Genomic DNA, 24916 nt, shown 5'->3' with positions numbered 1-24916 from the left:
AACAATTCAGACAGTTTGTGGGAATGGGGGGGAATTCAAAAGGTGTGGTGGGTGAAGGTTTGAAGATAAATCCCCTGCTGGCATGTGCTTGCATTGATCAACACATTGATCGATTGATACACACTGCCTGTAGGATTGGGCAGTTCAACAGTATAAAAACGGCTATTATAAATATTATCTTATCAATTATGGACCTTGAAAAAAATAAATAAATAAATAAATAAGTGGAAACCGTGTTTGGATTTCATTCATCTGGAGACCACACCACCGCCTGCTGATTTGACTGTAGTCAGTTCACCCGCTGCAAACAAATGTACTTTTTACAAAAATAAGTCCCTAAATGTAAAATGTAAATAAGAGATGATCGTGAAGGGAATACTGCATCAGACTTTTAAGGTTCAGAAAGTAAAACTCCTCCCCACTATTTCAAGCCAATCCACAGATGGGATTGTTCACCTCCGCCACTTGCTATGTTCTCACCTGTTGAGGGGTGCCAGAGGGTGCTGGCTTGGAGGTGGGCGGGGCCAAGGGGGGTCCAGGAGAGGGCTGGGGGGTGGCGGCTTGTACCTGCTGCTCGGCGGCAGAGAGGGAGAGAGAGAACAAGAGAGAGAGAGAACAAGAGAAAGAGAGAGAGAGAGAGAGAGAGACCGTGAGAGCGATGAGATGTACGAAAAAGAGGTGGGAGAGGAAAAAAAAAAAATTTAGAATCAGAACATTTGCGGCTTCCAGACTGGTTTGGGTTTCAGTTTCACTCCTACAGTGAATACACACACACACACACACACACACCCTTTGAAGGTGTCCTTAACGCTGCACACACTACAAATACGTTTTGCACGATAGATTCTTGCCATGCATATACACGCAATCACACACAAGGACACAAAAATGAGCTATCCACTCCACAACGCACAAACATCCATGTCGACAAATTAATACGCACATCGGGAGTACGGACACAGTGCTGAGGTTAGTGCGGCTCTTCATGCAGGTCAGGCCCTAGATGAATGGCTTACGGGTGCATGTTATAAAAGGCAAATAAAGTTTGTCATCTTTGGATGGGGGTGGGGGGGATTCAGCTACAAATCCCATTAACATTAAACTCAATATCAAAAACAAAATAAGTGCAAGATTGAAAGATCAAAATAAAATCTGGGTCTTCCATTCTGAGCACTGATGTCTTCCATGTCGTGTGAGTGTTTGACTCAAAGCTACCAGCCACCAAAATACCTGCAGTCACTAGTAGCAGGTTGCTTCCATGGAAAAGAGGGCCCTGACACGGTTACACTGTTAAATTCCGTACATCTCAGTAGGGCCAGTGGCACAAAAGGCTGATGGTGGCTGATCTAACTGAGCTAATGAACCCTTAGAAGGCCATGGGTGAATATATACTTGATCCCAAACTCCCACTCACATACCGTAGGGCGAGCTTGCGCAAGTATATTTGCACCGGATGCTCTATTACCTACCTTCAAACGTGGCCACTGCTTAGAGAAGCAGAAGCACGGAAACAATGAAAGAGAGGCATCATGGAATAGAGAAGCAAAGTAAAATAGAAAAAAAAAAAAAGAAAAGAAAAAAAAAAAAGACGAGGGCGAGGGAATGAAGAAATGTAGTAAAGAGAAACAAAGGAAAGGAGGAGTTGGTAACGCTGACGTCAGCTTTCTAAGGGTTTTCAATCAAAGTCATCTGTGGCCTTTGAACCGTGAGTCGGAGGGCTTTATTCTCTGCCTGAACGGGACATGAAGGCGGCACGCTGGAACGAGCGACTCAAAGCCGAGGACGTAAGCAACAAAACACAAAAACAGTAGATATAATCTCAAATATACAAATGAGATGTGTATCTGGGTTACAGTCACAGAGCTAGTGCTAAGTCCACGCCCCCTTGTTGTTTTGTTGTATGTTTCTGTGTGTTTGTCCGTGCAAATCAACAAAGTCACGGGTCAAAATTGGGATCGCTGTGAATTAGACTCAAATTGGTGCCATGCAATGGTCTAACATCTGTAATCTCGGAATTTATGTATAAGTGTTTTCTAGATTAACGCTCTAAAATCAGACAAATAGACTTTGGATTTGCACAATCAAAACTGCAGGTATACCGTACCACACACACAATATACTTGCACAAACACACATTTCTCATATAGCGTCATATATGAACATACACACAAATATTACTTACTGATGAAGACAAATAAACAAAAGATATTTTCCAAAAAAAAAAAAGACAAGACAAAGGGGGGGGGGGGGGGGGGGTGAGACAATTTGCTTCTAAAGCTTTTACACCAGGGTGTGTCCCAGAGTCTACCTTCAGAACGTCACCTTACTTGTTAACCACACTTGTATGGAGGCAATTATGTATTCCAACAGAATGATGGATGACAGATAACAGCATCAGCTCTCGTTTCCGTCTTTCCTTGGCCCGTTGCGGGGAAGGCGTTTTTTTTGCGACCGCATTTTAATCGCTGATATTCATTTGGGTTTGCAGCTAAACATCAAATGGGATGAATAATGTGAGGAATTATGAAGGCAGAGATGAGACTCTCTGGAGTGTAGACACAGCTGGAAGAAATTGAAACAAAAATAACAAAATGGATTGGCAAAAAAAAACGAAAAAAAAAACTAAACAAAACATGGTGTGACGTACATAATAAGGGATACCTGGGGCTATAAGTAAAGGGGTTCTGGATCAAATTACCATTTGAAATTAGTTTGGTTACTTTTCAAGATTCAAGTATGAAGAAAATGTAACTGGCAAACGGCCAGATGAAGTCCATATAATTTAACTGTCACTTACAGGATGAGCGCTACGATGATCTAAACTAATGAATTCCTAATTGAAAAGTAACTCAACAGTAATTTCAACAGGTTACTGACTCAGGCTTATTGTGGGGGATCTTGTCTCAGTACCAGAGTAGGGTTTGCAGCCTGCATGGCCAGCAGTGACTCATGGTACGTCATGTCAGGCTGGGCTGGCAGCACGCCTCCGTGTCGGACCCAGGCGCCCTGGATAAGAGACCCCAGCTGCGTGGATGACGCTCCTCCAGGAGGGAGTTCGGAGGATGGCGTCAGAAGGAGAAAGCTCTGCTGAGATGGGGGGTGACCGTGGGGGTCTGCAGGAAGCACTCCCCCCATCGACTCATAGAGCCCGGCAGAGGACGGATGAGGGATGGATTGAGCGGCGGAGGGGGAATCGAAGGCAGGAAGGAGAGGGGGTGGAGGGGGTGACTGGAACTCTCCTGCATCAGAGGAGGCCATGGAGTCACTAGAAGGTTCTGGGCTTTTGTCCCTCGTAACTCCCACTCCGTGGTGCAGGAGGAGACTCCCTGGAGGTAACGGGAGCTCTGGGCTGATATATGTGTACAGCTCCTCCGTCACCGGCTGGAGACGGTTGTATGAGCCGGAGCTGCCTGACCCAGAGCCCGTGCTCTCCTCTAATTGAAGGTCCATGGAGCTCCTACGAGCCCGGTACAGCCTGGACGCCAAAAGGCTTGGATCGCCAGCCGCAGCGGCCGCGGCAGCAGCCGCGGCTAAATGGAACTCAAAAACACTCCCGGGAGGAGGCGGGGCTTCGCCCATTACTGGTGGAGCGGACAGAGGGTAGGGCGAAGCGGAGGCAAGCTGGGATGGATAGCACCCATCTGATGATGAAGACACAAAGCCTCCAGCAGAAGCGCTCATGGGAAGCAGAGGTTGAGGAATTGGGCTGTGCGCGCTCATCCTCTGCATCATGTGCGGGTGTAAAAACGCCGGCTGAGTAGGGGGTCCGGGGTCATAGCCCAAACTAGCAGCTGCGGCTGCCGCTTGCATCTGTTGGTGGTGAAAACCGAAATGACTAAGTTGGTTTGCGGTCATTTGGTATCCGCCGTATGCCATCGCTTCATAATGGTCCAATAGGGCAGCTTGATTCAGACTCAGTCTCCTCACCGCTTCCTCTTGTTCCGCCCTCATGTCTTTATATCCGTACATAGTTGGGTCAGATTGTCCCGGAAGGTGCAGAGGCTCCCCCACGCCGAGTCTTTGGGCGGTGGCCGCAAAACTGGGGCTGACCATGTAGAGGGAGGGGGGCTCCACTCCCTCCAGCCCCGACAACGGGTGCAGGCTGCTCCCATATCGAGGGTAGGCAGGCTGGAAGTGCCGGGTGTGGGCCTCCAGGATGGATGTGCTCTTGCGTCGCTGGGTGTTGTAGGCCTTTGGAGGGCCGGTGGGAGGAGGGGAGAAGGAAATTGGGCGTTCAGGGATGGGGGGGAAGAAAAGAGGGGGGTGATCGGGTAGGGCTGGGTGAGAGTGGCCCCCTCCTCCGCCTCCTCCTCCACTGTAATGGTGTGGCATTGAAGGTTGCTGCTGCGACAAGATACATGGTGTTTAAGAAGAGAATGACAGACAATCCACAGACGTTTGGCATCAAATGGAGAAAACAATTGGTCATTTAAAAAAAATAGCAACACGAGAAACACAGAAAAGTTCCATACATTTTTTTCCTCCCCTCTACGCAATTAAAAAACAGACCAGAAACGAGATAACAGCTGTAGTAGAAGTTGGAGAAAGGGGAAAGAGTGAAAGACAAACAAACATGACAAGGTCAGGTAGCACGACAGGGAGACAAACAGGCGGAAAATAGACAGATACTCACTGAAGAGTGGCAATGGTGACGATTAAGACCAGGGTATTAAATACAGAAGGATTCACCAAATGTTTTGCCTTTTGAAATGAATTCCTCATACATCGACGGTCAGGAACTGTTTTATTTAAAATAACCTTTTACAGCCCCTGCAATCTGATAGCCAGCCATCTTAAAATGAATGGGTTAAGAATATGAAAAACATGAGGATGGATTAAATAGTTTTTAAGAGCTGGGTTTTACTTGTGACTTCGCACTATAGTTACGAGCAGTTTCTATTTTAACAAGAAAAATAGTGTGAATTAAGTCGTCTTGAGACCACAGTGCAGCAAGCCTGATAAAAACTGCTACCATGGGATTACTCGGGGCATTGTAGAGCTCAATGAATTACTGTTTCGATCACGACTGGTTTTTAAACAATACAACATTTTATGATTGTAAGTATTGTAAGAACGATTTTAGGACAGTTTTAGCGACACAGGCAAAATCTAGGGAAGGGAAAGGGAAAGTAAACAGACTAACATTCCCAGGCAGACATGAACTAAAATCCTGTCACTGCACCTCATTCCATACGTTTGATTTGACTCCACTCTGAATGCTGGATATGAGAAATTCCATGAATTCCGCAAATTCCAAAATCTACGAGATAGATCTCAGGGGTTCCCAACCTCTTTATTATCACGGAACGGACCACAGCGCACAAAATGTTCACAGACCGGGGCGGGGGTGGCGAGCGACTGAGAAAGTCTCCCTGTTACACACGGTGCTCTTTTTGTTTAATGCAATTCGGAAACGGAGGAAAACAGGGCTGAACAGGGCACCGGTCCGAGGCCCTGTGGTTGGGAACCTCTGGTCTACGTGATCGGGGTATTAGCGATTATCACCAAAAGGCAAAGGTTCAGATCCATCAATCTGTATTTAATGAGAACACAGGGCGGTCGGCTAAGTGAAGACAACCAAGAGAAGAAAACGGGAAAATAAAATGGAGACTCGCACAGGTGTCTGAATGTGAACTAACGGCGGGCAGGCCAAACTTCCTCAAGAGTTTGTCTTTCCATCACAGAGTTGGTTTTCAAGTTCCACATACGTATCCCCCTTCGGAAGCCTTCTGAACACAACTTTTTCTGGATTTGCTCCAGTGAAATGATCCGACAAACATCTTGTTTTACCTGGCGTACATACTGTTTTTAGTCTTACCAAAAGCCAAATGTTCTTGTATTTAGAGAATATGAAAAACAAGGCTTTCATATTTACGCCATACAATTAATCCTCTGCTATGTTTGTAGTTGACATTTTCTTCCGTTTTTCGGACTTCTTATTCGCCTTTAGGCTGTATACCTTTGTAATAAAGATGGACTTTGCACAACAATAGAACATATAAGAGGAGAATCGATTCAGTAAGACAGAAAATCCGATTATTTCATCTGTCCAACCCCTAGTTGGGACAAAAAAATGCTAAATATAATAGGACTCTGTTAGTTGATTTTCCATAATTTGCCATAATACATGGAACTCCTCATGTGATGTTCATAAAAGCCATGCACAATTTCTACTCGTATCACCCCATTCTTAGTGGAGACAAGTGCAATTTGAAAATTTCAATTCACATGAATGCAAAATAAATGTTGATAGATTTTATAATCAGAAGGTAAGAGTTGCCATACATTTAGGTGCTATATTTTAAAACCTTTTCTTTTTTTAAACAACATTAAAACAATTATCTTATTGATTTTTACAATTATTATCCATATGAAAAAAATATCCCAATAGAAATGCATATTTTAGATTCAATGAACTAAACTTTTTGTTCTCTGATGTGAGTATTAGTATTTCTTTTACAAGTGTTTTTAATTTTCAAGTTCCTTCTCTAATTGTACTTTTACAAAGGGCTATAATATACATTTTATTATAAGAAATTCGGGTCCTTGATTTCAGGGTAGCCACATCAAGGGTCAGGCAGTTGAGCATTTAGAAACGTTTTTGTACACTTCTCTGAGGCAGACAAGGAACATGTCACCAAGTCAGTGAACTTCACCCAAGCGGTGCTCCGCTTCAACAGCCCGGAACTAAAACATTTGCGTTGTTATTCACATTCAGACCGGTGTGTCGGCTCCTGTCCCTCTTTTTCTCTCTTTTTTCCCTAACCATCTACTCTTCCCTGGTGGGGTGGGGGCAGGTCACCTACAGGGTTGGAGAAGAGGGCGGGGAGGCTGGCCCTCCGCTGCCTGGCTCTGGGCAGAGGAGAGGTGGCATGGAGGGGCAGCACGGTCTCCAGGGCCTTGGAGAGGCGGCCCGCAAAGCTATCCCTCTCGGCTGCCAGAGGAACGCGGGGGAAGAATTTGGGGGAGAGGTCTGGAGGCGGAGTGGACGGCGGCCTCGGGGGGCCAGCCGGGTGCGGAGAAGGGTGGGGAAAGGAGGGCGAGGACGACGAGGAGGGTACGCAAACCGACATGCTACGGCTCCGACGGCGACGGGAGAGAGGCTGCAGGCGGGAGGCGGGGGGGCGGGAGGAAGGGAGACAACGAAATGAAACGACAAAAAAAATAAAAATAAAACACAAATACAAACAAACGGCACAACAAAAAGAACACAAAACTATAGAAACACAACTTGAAACAAAACCACAGCACAACACATGGACAAAGACAATGATGGTTGGAGAAAGCATGAAAATATATCTAAGTATATGGCTTATCCTCAGAACACGGAGCGTCATTTAGGTTTCCGGCTATGATGGAAACACAAAGAACATCATGATCAACCTGTGAGATGATACAAAGAGAGCAAGAAAGACGGAACAGAACAGGGCGAATAAATAGAGGGACAAACTAAAACGGGAACGTAGGCGAGGGCAAGGAATGCAGTTAAGCTATTAGAAGCCAATCTAATTTATGTGCGCGCACAAATGACATGAAAAGATTTTTCGATTAGAGATTGGCTGAAAAGATACAGCCGTCTTAATGAAGTTGGTGTTTACAAGCTACAACAGGCAGATCCAGAGAGGAACTTTTGGCAAAGTAGAAAAGCCACAATTTTTTGCTTTGTCATGATATAGTGAGAGTGGGGTTCATCTCATATTTAACAGCATATTGGCGTCAAATAAGACCGCATTGAAAGATGGTTAGGATTATTACCAATACGGTGGAGGATAATCAAATAGACAGAGGTTGTTTTGGGACGGTCACAGGTGGAAATGTGACATCCCAGAGTGGTTTTGTAGACGGGACAGGGATTCTCTTCGGGTGTGTACTGTAGGCTGTGCTATGGACCCCGATCCCACCAGGAAATACCATAGAAACCACAACACAAAGGGGCCGTCGACCCACAGTTTGAAAAAGATAATGTAAACAGACAAATGAACAGTATGAGGCGTTTCTTCACCAATTACCTTGTAAGTAAGTAGTTATCACTTTTTAAACGATACGGATGACTCACTTGTCAATGAAACTCCTCAAATGCAGGAGAAGTCACAAAGCGAGCAGACTTACACTGGTACAAACATCATCCCAAAACATTGAATTTCATTGAAACGACATGAACGTGATAACAGATTGTCACAAGTCAACACAAATAAAATATACCGAGTGAACACCATTTCAAATGGTGAAGTAGCTCGAGAGCAGAACAGGAGAATGAGACAGTTCAGGTTTGTTGTAAAAATAATTATTTTGAGTCATGTAAAAATAGTTGTATATAAATACTCCTATTAATTCACAGCTTCTGAACAAGCTAAAGCAAAATGCATGGGAATGATGTGTGTTCCATGAAAGACGCCCGGTTATCAATGAACAAAACAATTTTCCAACAAAAAATTGAGCAAAACAATGAGAAATGGCACAATTGACAAAAAATAAAAAAATAAAATAAAAATACACATATATATATACGTATATATCGTGTCCAGAACAGGGGAGTGTGACACTACACCGGGTAAAAATAACAGGGATAGATTATAAGAAAGTTGTATTCTAGGACAAGAGAGGAAGAGGTTGCTAAAATGTAGAGATGAGGGAAGGAAAAGATGAGGAGACTGGCTGGTAAAAAATGGGAGAGATGACAGGATGGAAAGGTGCGTGACATCAGGGATGCTGAGGAGAGAATAACTAACAAAGTAAGATGAAACACACTTCAAAATCTGAAAACTGATTGAGTTGAATTGCCGGCTGGTCAGCGAGCGGAAGGCTGACCGGAAAGCTACCAGGCTGTTTAAACGGTATCCATGACAACTGGCTGACAACTGGCGAGCGGCTGCATAACAGAGAAATCAGCTGGCAAGTAGGTGGGCGACTGTCTAGCTGACTGATGCACGAAATTATCTGGCTAACTGAGCGACAGCCTGCCTAACCCTTGAAAATGCAGACATTTTTGCTGTTGTGACGTGTTGGCGTGTATCTGACCTGTTTAGAAGGGATTAAATACCTTCTGGAACTCCTCTTCTTCTGGTTAAAGGCGCTCATCACCAAACTACAATGGGCGGCATGCAGCACCCACGAGCACGGAACCCGCTCAAAACACACGGCTAGCCCCCCAAATTCAAATTGTCCACACGGCAAAACCAAACATGCGACATGCTTCGAATGAGTCACTTTTCGACAGATCCCCGGGTGTCGGCGCCGGTCACGTGCCGGGGCACGAGCCTATCCCAGATAGGTTCAACGTGACCCACACGCCCATAAAAAGTAGCATCAGAGAGAGCGAGAGAGAGAGAGAGAGAGAGAGAGAGAGAAAAAAAAAAACCCAAACCCATTTCAGACAATGTCTTTCTTTGACGCACGTCGTCACTCACCATTGGCTGCGGCGGCTGAGGGTAGGCCGGGTGCTGCTGCGGAGCGGCCGAGGGGGCGGAGGGGTAAGGGGGCTGGGGCTGGGGCTGGGGAGGGGGCTGGGCGGAGGGGGGGCAGCTGTACGACATGGTCAGCTGACCCAGGTGGGGGCCGTCGGAGGAGAAGGCCGAGGAGCCCTGGCCGCTGTCCAACGCCCCCTCCGCTGAGGGACGAAAAAGAATGGGCAGAGCATCGACAGAGAGGAAGAGAGAGAGGGAGAGATATAAGTGCGTGAAAGCAAGAGGTGGAACAATGTTTAGGTGATGTTCATGTTTTCATCGACTGAAAGGGCCGGGTGGGGTTCCATCACAAAATACAACACATAGTATAGTAAAACACATCATGACTGCATGCATTGACATTTCTATTTCCGAAAAAATACCATCACCTCCTAAATGTATTTAAAGTATTAAAAGTGAAACTGCTCGTCCTTTCCGGTGCGTCGATGTAAGCGTTTCCGTGCTGGACTCCACGATAAGGTTAGTAAACAAACACCCTCCCGCCCCTGGAAGGCCCCAACAGGCCGCGTTCGCGCCCCCTTTGGAGGTGCACGTCAGCGGGGCAAAGCATGTGTCTTACATGGATGTGAGAGGTTACTCTGTTGGTAATGAAGGTGCTGCTGCTCCGCCTCACCCTCCTCTGGCTCCACCTGGAATCGTTGCGAAGGTCGGAAATGTACACATACATGAACGATCCAATACAGTAATACAAATAAAACAAACAAACAAACAGACAAATGAACTACCTTTAACAAACAGATTTTCCATATACTGCTTCAAAAATGCTTCGTAAACACTGACATACTAATAACATAATGTCAAGATTATTTACCCTAAAATGCATCAGTCGGGTCAAAAATGACTTGACTTAAAAATAAATTTGTTTTCATTATAAGATTATATATAAATATATATATATATATATATAAATATATATATAATGTTATTAATTCATATCAAATTAAATATATCAAGAAACAATGAGGTCACGGCATAAAGGAAAACAATCACCGGGGTCTTTTTGAACTATCGTAAACACGACAGTTTAACCGTTACAGAATGAACTTTCATACAAAACTGAATTCAAAATTATCGAAACGAACAATCAGTCCAAACGCTTCAGCTGATCCATACCAACCAACAGGCTGGAGGTAAGCAGCTGCTCAACTACAAACTTATGAGTATCTACCAACTTCAAACTGACCTGTGCCTGTAAGGGCTTCAGCGGGTCTTGCTGCTGCTGCAGTTGTTGCTGCTGTTGCTGCTGTTGTTGTGGCTGTTGTTGTTGCTGTTGTTGCTGCTGTTGTTGTTGCTGCTGCTGTTGCTGCTGCTGTTGTTGCTGCTGCTGCTGTTGCTGCTGTTGCTGCTGCTGTTGCTGTTCCAGCTCTAGCCGTCTCTTCTCTTGCTCTTCTCGTACCAGCTGTCTTTGCTCTCTCTTCCTCCGGATCAGGGACACTCTGTCTTTGATAGCCTTGGCCATGGTCTTATGGTCGCCCTCGGCAACGTAGCCGGACTCAACCTGGCGGAGGACGATTTACTTTAATTCAATTCAATTCGGAGAGGAGTAAAGAAGCTGTTAAGTTTACATTTGACATATCAAAAGAAAAACTGTTGAATTCAAGATATATTGCTTCCTGCATGAGTCTCCCTCTCCATCATGCCGTCTTCTCTTCTAACAGCTAGCTGCCATATATTAATTTATTATTTATTAAAATGACCGGTTTCTCTTGGTAGCCAAGCACCCGCTTAATTTAGGCCTAATATATTTTATGTTAATTCTGTGTAGTGGACTATTTAATTTTATTTAAAATAAAAATGTATTTACTAAACATTTTATATGTTTTTTATTTATTAGTTGCAATATTTGCATTCAGTTCCTAAAATTCGAAAAAAATATTTTAAGGAAAATTCAGGCTGTAAAATGCAGAGATGTTATAATGCAGACTGAGTAAGCCCTGTAAGTTTTGGGGCGTTCCTTGTTGTAGGGGAGCCCCAGCGTTTCCCATTTATTTTCATTTTCCGTAGGTTTAAGTTGCTGGGGTCAACTTCAGATGTTGGATTTGAATTTGAGAGGAAATAAATATGTTGAGAGTCTTTCCCGGATCTCTCTTTTCCTCTTAAAGTGCACCAGATTGATGCATTTCAACGTAAAATGCATGGGCCCGGACCACCCCGGATCCCCGCCACCACAGTTTCACAAAATACGGGTCCCCAAACAATATTTTGCATAGGGCCCCGAAAAGCTAGAAACGGCCCTGTGCGCTTCCCTCACCCCCCCCCCCTCCATTCCTCTCACGCTCTGTTCCCACCTACCATTTCCTGGGCCACATCTTCTGGGACGTCTTTGTTCAGGTCGAAGGAGAACTCGATGGCTTCGTTATCCTTGTACTTGCCTGGCCGTAACACACATTAAAAGTCATTGATTGAGGATCAGATAGATCTATTTCATACCTTTTAATACAATTGCTTATGAAAGTAATGAGTGATTCTTAAACACATCATCTCGTTATGTCAATAAAGTATTACAGGTCAGTGTAAGTGATTAGGTACTGGAATAAATCGAACCATTACTTCCGCATCACTTTGGACAGGGTATAATGAGTTGGGTCAATCTACATAAGACAAGCATAGCAGATGTAGGAGAAGAATGGCAAGTATTTAGATTTTATAACGTCACAAATGTTAACTGATGCAGAAGAACGTGAAAAATTTTGGATAAGTGTTTTTTTATTTTAAAACTGACCTCGTGAATTCTAACAAAAAAATATTTGATGACTTTCCAAGGGACCTGTTATTACCATAAATATCTCTGCATTTGTTAGACAAAGCCCCAATAAAGATGCATCCACGACTCCGGGTCTATCGTCATATCATCAAGTCACGTGATCATGTGAGACGCCATTCAAATGAACCGACACCTGTTTATCCAACTCTGCAGTCTTCGCTAAAATCACACACGGATGAAAGTCCTCTACATCAACATCTCTGCCGCACTTTCTTGCGCCAAGAAAATGAGACATAAATGCATGCGCTAACGGACACACTGATCCATCATCAAAAATAAATAAATAAATGTTTCTTGCCTTTGAGCTTCTTCACGTCTTCTATCCTGAGCCAGAGTTTGATGGCGATCATCTCCCCGTCGTCCTCCTCAGCCAGCTCCACCCTGACCCCTGTTTCCTCTTGGAAGAAGGCATGGTTCAACAGGATCTTTATGGCATACCTGGAATCACACAGATTGAGACAGAAAGAGAGAAAGAGAGAGTTGAACACCAATATTTGGACACCGTTGATTCCCGTCCCCCACCTTCAGCGGTTCAAGCCTACATGGAAAGAAAGAATAGATAGGACTAGGGGGAGAGAGCTGGAGCTACAGAGTGTAGGAGGATGAAGAAAGGAAAGGCGAAACTATTGGTTGATTGATTGATTGATGATAATAAGATTTCCCCATCAGAATCAGGTCTCAGTCAAATGGCTTCCAGCACAGTTGGGCTAATGGGTAAGAAGAGGTATTCCATTAGCACAGACACACGTTACAAAACGTGTTGTCCACATCTTCCAAACGCCTCGCCTCCTTGCCCACACACAAGCATGTTTTCATGATTAATTATTAGTCAAGTCAAGTCACACTTTATCTATAAAGCGCATGTCACACCAGGGCAACTCAATGCCCTTTACGGAGAAATACAATCTAAGGAAATATATCAAATGTCTGTGCAACTATAAGAACTGCCAGTGCAGAATAAACAAATCTCAGAGCGCGGACACACACACACACACACACACACACACACACACACACACACACACACACACACACACACACACACACACACACACACACACACACACACACACACACACACACACACACACACACACACACAGACTGTAGTGAACAGCAAGGCTCAGCAAGCAGCAAGCTGCTTTTAAAAGTGTTGAGTGTGGAGTCCTCTCTCAGGTCCTCAGGCAGGGTGTTCCATCTACTTGGGGCATAGATACAGAAGGCAGCCTCCCCTGCATTAGAGTTGGAGCATTTCTTTTATATACTGAGGTGCAAGGCCATTTGAGCTTTATATACATGTAGCAGAATCTTAAAAATCAATCCCAGTTTTAACAGGGAGCCAACGTAGAGATCTAAGAACAGGTGTGATGTGTGCAAACCCTTTAGACCCAGCAAGAACGCGTGCAGCCGCATTTTGGATAAATTGTAGCCGCTGCACAGCTGATTTCGGGAGGCCGGTGAATAGGCCATTACAGTAGTCCAATCTACTCTTTATGAATGCGTAGATTCATTTTTCAGTGTCTGCTTTTGACAGGGATTCTTAATTTTTGAAATATCTTTTAGATGGCAAAAGGCTGATTTTGTGATGTGATTGATGTGGCTCTTAAAATTTAGATCTCCGTCTATGATTACACCCAGATTTCTGCTTCATTCTTGCTCTCCAGAGACAGAGAACTGAGATGAGCTGCAATTTTCTATCTCTGAGAGTTAGCACCAAAGATGAGTGTTTCTGTTTTATCTTTGTTCGGTGGTAAAAAGTTCTGTAACATCCATGCATTAATATCATTAATACACGGAGTGAGGGGGTTTACTGTATAGATTGTAGGACATCAGGAGATATGGATATGTACACTTGTGAATCATCTGCATAATTATGGCAATACATTTTGTGTTTCTTTATAATATGTGCAAGTGGGAGCATCTAGAGGTTAAACAATAATGGTCCAAGAATTGAACCTTGGGGCACTCCACATATAACATCCACTTAGTTCGAGATAATGGACACAAAGAACTGCCTGTCGTGTAGGTAGGTTCTGAATTATTATAGGACTGGGGCAGAGAGGCCAACCTATTTTTGTAATCTCTCTAATAAAATATGATGGTCAACAGTGTCAAAGGCGGCACTGAGATCCAGGAGCAGAAGAACAGATAGGGGTTGTTTTTTTTTTTTTGTTTTTTTTTTTAAGAATCAGCGTTTATATGCAGATCATTCACAACTTTAATAAGTGCTGTTTCTGTGCTATGGTGAGGTTGAAAACCAGATTTATAAATGTCTAAAAGGTTGTTTGATGTTAGACAGTTGTTAAGCTAACGGTGAACTGTTGTTTAAGTATTTTGCTGAGGAATGGCAGGATGGAGCCTATAGTTGGCAATAATTGTTGCATCGAGAAGGCTGTTCTTCAGGAGTGGTTTGATGACAGCTGTTTTAAACACTCCAGGGAATTTACATCATTGAAAAAAGGCGTTTATAATCTCTAATACCTAATGTGCTAGGCAGTTAAAAACAGTAAAATAAAATAAAAAATGTGGTAGGAAGAGGGTCCAAGCAGCAAGTGGAGGACCTGAGCTCACCAACAATATCTAAACGACATTCCTCATCTCATCGAGGCTTTCTGGTCAAATAAAAGGTCAAGGTTTCATTAAGTAATGTTGACTGGCGTTGGGGACATGTCACCACTTCAATTAAACACTAGAGGGAGGCTGGGCAGTACGGGGAATCTAATGCAATTTAAACTAATTTGGTTGAAATAGGAATTAAAAGGAATGTATGTGTGTGCCACAGGGAGCTGAGTGATGGATTGGAACCCACGCGTCTGTCGCATTTGTGCTATGCATCAAACATAATCGGCGCCACAATGTCTGTGATCCAATCCTTCGTATAACTGCGAATCAGATGAAGGCAATTGTCTTATTTTAAATTTGAATCAGCAGTCACATGATGCCTATGAGAAGCTGTCTGTCTGAACGCTGTGGCTTTGACTTACAAGACCCCGGTGTGGTTCAATCGAAAGAAAACCTTACTTTTGAAATGTTATACAATTATTACTTGTTGGATGCTTCGTCATGCTTCATTTGCTGTTGTGTTACACCTCAAGTCATTAAACTTCCCTTGGAAAAAAACCCCATCATAACCATTTTATGATACAATTCAATGACGTTTCAACATTATGGAGTAAAAAAAAAAATATATATATATATATATATATTTATTTATTTCATGTATTTGGTAAATGTATAACAACACATTATTTTCTATTTAATTTTGGTCAGCTATTAAATCACTGGTTTCTACACTTTGAGCACAAAGAGATGGACCGAGAGAGAAAAAGGGAGAAGAAGCCGGGGGAAGAGAGAGAGAGAGAGAGAGAGAGTGAAAGAGAAGAGAGATAGAGAGTTTAGAGCTGTTTAGTTTTCTAAAGCAGCGGCCCGTGGTCGGGCTGGCAGCGTTTGGAAGGAGTTGCCTGGTTTTTTTTAAATTATATATTTAATTTTTTATTTACTTACTTACTTATTTATTAATTAATTTATTTATTTATTTATTTTTAAATCAATCCTCAAAGGCTGGACAGAACCGTCATGCACAACACAAGTCAACCACATATTGAGGTGGCGGCGGGCTTGGGATTTTAGGGTCATACAGGCCATGGATCCCATCTCGAACCACATTCAGTTCATAAAAGAGGAATTTGTATTTTTGAACTTCAGATTTCATGACGGCAAGTATTCCCAGTGGGTGTATTTCTGTGTGTCTTACCTCTCGTCCTTGTTCTGCCGGATGCAGCCTTCTATAATCTCCTTTACCTCAGGAATGGCGACCTTGTCAAAGCTGCCAGGCTTCACTCCCTGCATAACATACATAACAAGACGACAGTGAATAAGGCAGGGAAACCACGCACACGCACGCACACGCACGCACACGCACACACACACACACACACACACACACACACACACACACACTAATAAATCTGCCACAACTTTTCCAGGACCTTTGATGTAGGAATAGAACAAACTGGAATGATCTGCAGCCCAGACGACACTATTATGAGAACCAACACAATGAGTGCGAGGGTATGTGAGTCCAGAGAAACGTAATCAAATTTCCTCTATCAGTACAAAATTTTAAAACATTGTGTGACCATATGACTCCATCGTCATCAGCACACCACCAAACAGAGCCTCTGATTTCCTGCACAATGGGAGGCATTTTAATTACCAGCCCTTTAGTTCAATCACTGTTAGCCAAGAAATAAAATCAGACATTCAGACCAACAACAGAGAAACAAGCGGATCCGTGGGGGGAAGCTTAACCCTAATCAAATAAAATGGAACAAGGGAATAAAATGTTCACATTCTGATGCAGATAACGCTCTGTCCTCGTTGTTGATGTTCTTTCCCCGGCACAGACAGGGCTTGCATGTCAACAATGTCACCAATCAGAGCTCAACAAGCACTCTTATTAATATTCTAATCAGAGGAACCTCTCAAACTTGCATGTCGGATGGAGGCTCGGCTCTCAGCTGGAGGCTCGGCTCTCAGCTGGAGGCCTTGATTCATGCATAAAGGTGATGATTTATTTTAATGAAATTATTACTTCAGCCATCACACAAGGAAATGATGATGCAAAATTAACCCATATATAGTTCAAAATACCTAAATGAATGAATAACTTTTGTAACCTAAACCATTTAATAAGTTATCAAAAAGTCATTTTCGTCTTTTTGAAACCTGTGGAATAAAGCTCATATTACCAGGGGAGAGAAAAAGGGATAGAGATGCAGGAAAGCGAGAGGTCGAGAACAAAACAAATTGGGGCGCGCGGTATACAAAGTTCAAATACACAAAAGATTTAACAGAGACAGGGAGGATAAATTAATGAAAATGTCAGGTTACAAGAGAGAAAAGAGTCAAATGGAGTACTTAGACGGATCAGTCGGCTGACCTGCCGCTTTGCGTAGGCTATAAAAAGTGTTGGAGAGACGACTAGAAAGAAGGCTATAACGTGACCGGATGGGCAAACCAGCAGCCGGACAGCCTCACATCACAGTGCTCCGTGAAGGACATTTCACAAAAGGGTAAAGAGTGTGCAACTTACCTAAGAAATAGTCATACTAGTGCATGGTTACTGTAGGTAATCTGAGGGACGTGCTGGCGACCACCTGACTGCTGACCGACTCCTTGCGCTAGAGAAAAAAAAACAACAACAAAAAAAACCAAAAAAAAAAAACCCAACCCAGCTGAACGCCGTCCGCTGACTGCAAAGTAAGTGGGCTGAATTTCTGACCGGTTTGAATGAGTGGTGTTTCTGGGACCGTTCATGCAAAGTGACGGAACCGACCACCACCTCTTCCAGCCTCAGTGCCCACTCCAGTCCCCCCCCCCCGCACCCACTACTCTTCCCTCGTGGTACCTATTACTGAATCCCAACAAGGACCAAACAAAGTCAGCGCCGGGGGGGAGTGAAGGAACTTAAGTTTGAAAGGGAGAGAGGCAAAGGGGAGGGCAAGAGCGATCCTGGATGATTAAAGCTAAGGAATGGTGTGGAGGAGGAACCATGGTACAGCATGTCAACCTCACTCTGTGTTAAGCCATCACCTTGGGGGGTATTTGGCAGAGGGTAGACGCTGCCTTATATTCACCTATAGATTCCCATAGGCCTCAATTCAATTGCTCAATTGAGGGGAAAAAATAAAAAAGTTAAGAGCTCAAAGTGTCAGCCGTCTGCTTGTGAAAGTAATAACTAATATTTTTTTACAACATTTATGGTGACTATACTTTTCAGAGCTTGGTCTAAACCCCCTTTCACACAACAGTGGCAAAAATGCGGCCATTTCGCAAGGTGGTGCACAAGATGACAAAGTGCTGCTAGGAACGCAGCAACGGGCGGGGACTGTGGCCAAAATCGCGGGACATCGAAAGACTGGACAGCGCCGAGAGCGCAATGGAATAGGCTTGTTTTTCCTGAGGGACTTGGAATAAAATGTATCTTTCCAAGGGGAATAAAGATCTCAACCCCGAAGCCATGAGCCTCCAGGTCTCAAAGTGATGATTTAAGGGACGTGTTGGATTCTCATTAAGCTCCTTGATGGTCCTTTGTCGTTTCCCAATAGTTTTACAACCCTGCAATATCGCTGTCTTCAGCTTAATCTTCCAGATGTTGTTGAGAGAGCCATACCAAGCCGTTAGTGAATGTCAGTACTGACTCATTCAGGCAGCAGTAAAATACATTCGGTACCGACTGATCCGTATTTATTCCCCTGAGTTTTTTGAAAAATAGACATACTAACATCCAGAGCTGCTGCCAACGCCAACAACCTTGGATGTATACAAATCTCTTATTATGTGGATTGTTTATTAGGTATTTAACTAATATACTAGTAGCAAGGAATAGGCAGCCTATCAATACCCGTGCATCCATACTTTAAAATAGGATTATCCAAACTACCTATCATACCTGGAATCAGTTTAAATCCAGGTGTAGCGAGCCAAACGAGTTATATAACACCATTAAATATAGCGTTTACGATGTCTCAAAACCCAGAAATGGGCGAGCATTGCTTTTTTCACCATTTTGAAATATGCGGGATAAGACGTGAAGGCTGTTTCGCAATAAGGTCGTAAAAATATGGAATATTACTGGATGGTCTGTTCGACGTTACTGCGGTGCTGGAAGTTTGAGTGGTTGTTTTTACCGCTGCGGTACCTTCTGTCAATTACAAAAATGGAACCTTCCAAGACGGGAAGATTTTTGCCGCTGCAGTTTGAAAGGTACTTAATAATACAGGTTATTTATTGCCCGTCGTATTAAGAATACGCACACACACAATCACGGATACGCATGAGGGCGCACACACACACACACACACACACACACACACACACACACACACACACACACACACACACACACACACACACACACACACACACACACACACACACACACACACACACACACACACAAACAGAGTGCAAAAAAAAGAGCATGCAATAGCACCATTTCAAATAGTTATATAATATTACCAGACAGAGAGAGACTGAGCCAAATAAATGGTCCAGAGACAGATAACTTGGAGAGAAAAAGCAGAGATGCGGAGAGGGAAAGAGGGAATGAGACGTAGTTATGAGCAGAGAGAGAGAGAGAGAGAGATCGACTTCTAGTAAATTCCCCTGGCCCATTAGCCCTAACTGTCAGCCTCGTCTGAGCTCTGTCCCCAGTGGAGGGCAACCAGACAGCTGTCTCATCGAATTGTGTGTGTGTGTGTGTGTGTGTGTGTGTGTGTGTGTCTCTTCTGTTTGTGTCTATGTATGCTTATGTGTTGTTGTGACTTTGTGTGTATCAGCCAGTGATTGTGTATGTGAAGCATATGAGAGTGTGTGTGTGTGTGTGTGTGTGTGTGTGTGTGTGTGTGTGTGTGTTTGTGTGTGTGTGGTTAGAGAGAGGGATAATGACCTCAGCAGCACACAGATTAAGACACTCTGACTGCATCTGTTATCATCAGTTCTGTTATGTGTCTCCTCTTTCCCTGTCTCTCACTCTCCCCATGCCTCTCACTCTCCATCTCACTCAGAATAGAAAAGGTTTAACACCACAAAGCAACCAACGCACAAATAATTCCCCTGTATTTAAACGGGATTTAAAAGACAAAAGGGGAGTTTTTTGTTTTTTTCCTCTAGATTCTTCATTACATCGATCATTTGCATAATCGCTGTGATGTGACATCAAGGCAGAGGTAAAAAAAAAAAAATGTTTTATAAATTTACACACGATTTCACATTTTCTCCTAATTGTCTGGACGTTGGTGTTTAAGGCCTCATGCGGCATTGCTGACAAGCTAGAAAACCAAGATTATGTAACTGAGCAAACATGAATGTACATGTTCCAGGGCGGGGATTGAAGCATCTCCATAAGGAGGAACATTTAAATAGATTACATTTAAATAAACTGCCTCCGTCCAGTGACCGAACGAGTCAGCGAGAGAGTGAGTGAGGCGGCGAGAGCGAGGCAAATATTAAAGGGGTAGTGTAAAATTATTCAGGATTATATTTATTTTCCCTTGACGCTGACGCTACCTTTAGAAAAAATACGATTTTCATTCAGAACCAAAAGCGCCCGGAGATTATCGACAGTGTACTGCGATAAACAGACACGGTAATTTAATAATACTATAGACGGGGAGATTATGCTGACGGCGGGGGGGGGGGGGGGAAACTCACAGAAAGACATAACTATATATGCACCCATCCTGTATGTCCACCCCAACGTCTGGTTAAAGACCAGCAAACACTCACGCACGCCCCCCCACAACATAACAGAACGAGCATGGACTTACACTGGTGACGCGTCTGTATATCTGGGCGGCGTTTTGGCACTCGGAGTAGGGGTATTCTGAGGTGGCCATCTCCAACATACACATGCCGAAGGCGTAAACGTCCACAGATTCGTCGTACTTCTCCTCATACATCTCTGGGGCCATGAACTCGGGGGTGCCTGGGAAGTAAACACCGACACACGCTGTTATTTTTAATTATACGGCGCGGCGCACGCTCAAATAAAGGTTTACGAAAAAAAGTTATTATCGACGTCTTTCTTAAAATACACCGTCTCTGACATACACGTTCATGCACCGGAGAGACACGTGTTGTTTTTGCAAGCATAGAACCTGTGAACTTTTACATTTCGGAAAATAAAAAAAATTATAAAATAAATAAAAAGAACCGTATCAACGTAAAAATCAACAAGTATCAACGCAGCGATTAATTTTTCTCATCTAAATTCATCTTTTTTATCCTCAATGTTTGAAAAGTGCAATCAGACAGAGAAACTGTAATGGCAAGGTTATTCAACGTTATATTATTCAGCACGCCTGCTGCGGTATTCTATTCGTTATTTCATAAACAGTCCTTCGGGCGGGATCCTGGGATGCCATTTCACCCGGTTCCTTGAAAGTTTTGATTTCAACTTATTTACGAAACAACTCGCGGAAATCTTCGATAGAACCAACTCCATATCTCTCCCGCGCTTTGAAATGATTTAGTTTGAGGGCTCATACAGTAGCAGTGAGAAACAACCACTTACGAAAAAGAATAGCCGTAAATACAAGAGCGTTACAGTGGATTAAAAAGTCATCCCCGGTGGTAAAACGGTCTTGCGGCGAGCATAACAAAATAATGCAAACCAATTAAAAAAGGATAAAATGCGGGGAAAAACACGCAGGACCTCGAGTCAGTGAAAGCACATTAAAAACGATTGTTGCTCAATGGGACGTGAGCGTTTCAACAGTTGCGGTGGTGGAAACATTTGCTCTGTGTACAGTATGCATGTCCCACAACGTACCTTTGCGTAACTGTGTAAGTGTTCATGACCGCCCAGCCATGACGTTGATTTATGTTTGAGACATTAAAACCACGACAACTTGAGATGCGGTTGAGGTTTCTGCGCGAGCCGAGGAGGACGCATATATTAACGTCAGACGAACGTGCTTATAAAAAGAAAAAAGAAAAAAAAAAAAAAAAGAAATTTCCAGAATAGCTGCGGTTCACCTCAGTCGGTGTGTATATAGATGCTTGTACACAAATATGTAATCATGACATTTTTTTTTTTTTTTTTAATGACTCGACAACTGTTGACAATTGGTTCCTTGTTGGAGAGCAGTGGTTCTAAATGATTGACAGTAACATTTCATACTTAACTTTATAATAATTGAAATTTTAACTTAATTTACAAGATGTTAGCACCATGGCAGAATGTACAATAACGACTGTTTCGATCCTATTAATCTGTTACCTCTGTAGCTAACGCAGACAGGTATGAAAGCTTGGACCAAATGGGGTCCCTGAGACAAAAATCTCATCAGATGAAGGGGGGGGTCCGTGCCCTAATGCGGATCAAATCGAGAGTCCTAGACAGGAAAAAGGTGTAGAATCACCGTGGTAGCTGTCTCACTGCACGCTGTCTCTCAGCACACCAGAAGCCTTTGGGGGACATTCACGAAATACATAGAATACACAAATGAACCCGTCAGACTCCTCACGCTCACTCCCCCCTCCCTCCCTCCCTCACAAACCAAACCCTAAACATTCCATTCTAATACGGAGCTGGGGGCCAAACCACCGACGCGGTGCGTACGTGCAGGTTTCCGCGTAGCGCCGGAGGGCGGGCGGGTGCATTTTGTGTTCGTCTGGCGGACATAAAACCCACGTCTAAAGCACCCGCGCGCGATTCCCGGTGTCGTCCGTTAATGCGCACAATGTGTACGACGGTTGTTCGGCGGGCGTGCGCGCGCCTGTGGTCGTGTTGTCGAGCCATTTCCGTTTGATGGCGACGACAATCAAACAGCGGCCCGGCCCAACCCGGGTTTGGCAAACGGCGGCTTACTCGAGGATAGGAATCTGATCAAAGTCCTTCGATGTGACCCCTAAACGGGAAGCCCACAGAGAACCTCAGGAATTGATTTTCGTTATTCATCACCACCCAAAAATGAGACCCTGGTAGCACCTACGGACTGTGTTTTCCCAGGTGCTGGTGTAATGTCCTACCGATGACGCTCTTGGCAAAGGAAGCCCTCTTCAGCGTGGCCAAGCCCAGGTCTCCGATCTTCACCGAGCCCGTGGGCCCCGTGATGAATATGTTGTCACATTTAAGGTCCCGGTGGATGATGGGCGGAGCTCTGGTGTGCAGGAAGTGAAGGCCTTTGAGGATCTGCCGGCACCAGGACCGCAGGACCTTGATCTTCATCACCTTGAAGCGCTTCAGGTAGCTGGACGACAGCAGAGAGGACGTACAAGTCGTTTAAAAAACAAAACAAACAAACAAAAAAAAATAACAAGATATACAGTTCACTGTAAATAAATGCTGTTTTATAGCGTGGTGCGATGCCTTTTATGTGCTTTATGAGGTACATCTGCTCAGATTTTCAGCTCCTTTCCTGGCCGGGTCTCTCTTGTTGGAATGAATGAATGAATGAATGAATGAATTCTCACTTTACATCCGTTTCTCTCATTAAATCCAAAACACTCTTGTCCTAATTGTGCACAGAGGCTTCATATGCATGGCTCAATAGAAACTCAAAGAAAAGAAGCAAAGGCAAACAGAACCTATATCAGCACTGGGGAGAGAAAGAAAAAAAAAAAAAAAAGACTGGTCAACAGTCAGACTGAACATGTTTTGAATATTACTATTCATGATCGTTATTAATCTTGCCATTCTAATCCAGATTTGCAAACAAATCCGGCTTCATGAACGCCGTTCCAAGCCGACACCAGCATTCCTCTGTTATAAAATACTTGCAATTAGACATTAAAGGTATGTAAACATTTATCCATGCTACTGTAGGTCCTTGGGGGCATATTATCAGGTATATTAGGTATAAAAGCATTAGTCCGGCTATTACCAATCCTCACAGATGATACTGACATCTGGTATGTGTTAGATTTATTACATATTGAGATTTAATAGGTTGTTTAGGCAGGCAACGTTATCAATTATCTTCAAAATTGGAAGCAGCCGATGGAACATTCAACTGAATGACGGAGGAGGTTTTTAACCCGGTGGGGGTGAAGAGCAAACACCATTAATCACGGCTTCGCCACGCCGACTTCAGCTACTTTTAGTCGGTAAACTGTGAACTATCCCGAAATAATATTACCTGTCACACCGGTTTCCCTGTCAGAGAGCTTCAGAGGAGATTGTTGAACGCGCTCATTTGCATTCCGCTCTCTCTGTCATGTGAGCACACCTACATGCACCAGCTGTCCCCCCCCCCCCCTCCAAGATCAATGTTCCAACTATTCACAAAGTGAAATTTTTTTCCCCACTTCTGTCGGGTTCCCCCCCAAAAAAAACAATAGTTTCGCGGTGATTCAGAGATAATAACCACTGTTCATTTAAAACAGTTTTTATCCCAGTAGCTTACCGGTATTACACCGAATAAAATAACTTGATTACAAGCAAATTCTATCAAAGGTGAAAATTTATGAAGAACCAAATTGCGTTATCCATTAATTATCATCTGAATGAAATCGTTAATTGAATTAGTGTTAATTTATGCCTTCGGCTGGGGTATCTTATTTTAATATGAAAATCTTATAAAATAGAGGTTAAAATAACTCAAAAATAACTCTGCTCATGCTTCTGATGGTGAGGATGATAATAGTTCCTATTATGTAGCGTGAGTCCATCCAGGCAAAGTAAGGGCTTCTACGGCTTTACCGATTATTATTATTTATTTTATTTTTTTACCAATTTTTTAGCATACCCAAATAATAATCTGTCAAACAAGTATTGACAGAAACCAGCTGCAGGCTCTCTCAAACCAATTCGACATCTTGACTGTGAGGCGTACAACCGTTTATCTCCCTCTCCGGGACACGCTGAGCCCAGGAGCCTCCGAAAGTGGTGAGTGACACTCCAAGTGCCTGCGTATCAGCTACTTACACACACACACACACACATTGAGACGGACGGAAAAAATACAGTCGGTACATAAACACACGGATAGTGGATGGATTACAGAAAAAAAAATAAAAAACACATACAACAGCAATCACGCACACGCACACACACACACACACACACACACACGAGGAGTCTCCAATATCCCGAATCCGTGACAGTCTGCCCTTTCCTGCTCCCTCCCTCCTAATCCACCACTCTTCTCTCACCTCATCTCTCTATCTATCTATCTAC

The 24916-nt window shown here is 43.6% G+C and overlaps 1 protein-coding gene across 1 annotated transcript in view; it reads right to left on the bottom strand.

Moving 5' to 3' along the window:
• wnk1b (WNK lysine deficient protein kinase 1b) overlaps nucleotides 1-24916 on the bottom strand; it is a 100198-nt gene that overhangs the window by 27355 nt on the left and 47927 nt on the right. Inside the window, exons 3-12 of the mRNA XM_080022208.1 lie at nucleotides 22768-22988; nucleotides 20562-20719; nucleotides 15983-16071; nucleotides 12527-12666; nucleotides 11757-11836; nucleotides 10648-10962; nucleotides 10024-10093; nucleotides 9408-9607; nucleotides 2911-4341; nucleotides 481-573 (exon numbers count right to left, since the gene is read on the bottom strand). Coding sequence (XP_079878334.1) covers nucleotides 481-573; nucleotides 2911-4341; nucleotides 9408-9607; nucleotides 10024-10093; nucleotides 10648-10962; nucleotides 11757-11836; nucleotides 12527-12666; nucleotides 15983-16071; nucleotides 20562-20719; nucleotides 22768-22988 — 2797 coding nt within the window. The remainder of the gene's footprint in view (nucleotides 1-480; nucleotides 574-2910; nucleotides 4342-9407; nucleotides 9608-10023; nucleotides 10094-10647; nucleotides 10963-11756; nucleotides 11837-12526; nucleotides 12667-15982; nucleotides 16072-20561; nucleotides 20720-22767; nucleotides 22989-24916) is intronic.

This window comes from Zeus faber (assembly GCF_960531495.2).
Source record: "Zeus faber genome assembly, chromosome: 21".
In the NCBI taxonomy this organism is placed as follows: domain Eukaryota; kingdom Metazoa; phylum Chordata; class Actinopteri; order Zeiformes; family Zeidae; genus Zeus; species Zeus faber.
The sequence above is the reverse complement of the archived record's forward strand: the minus strand, read 5'-3'. Positions and strand labels throughout refer to the sequence as shown.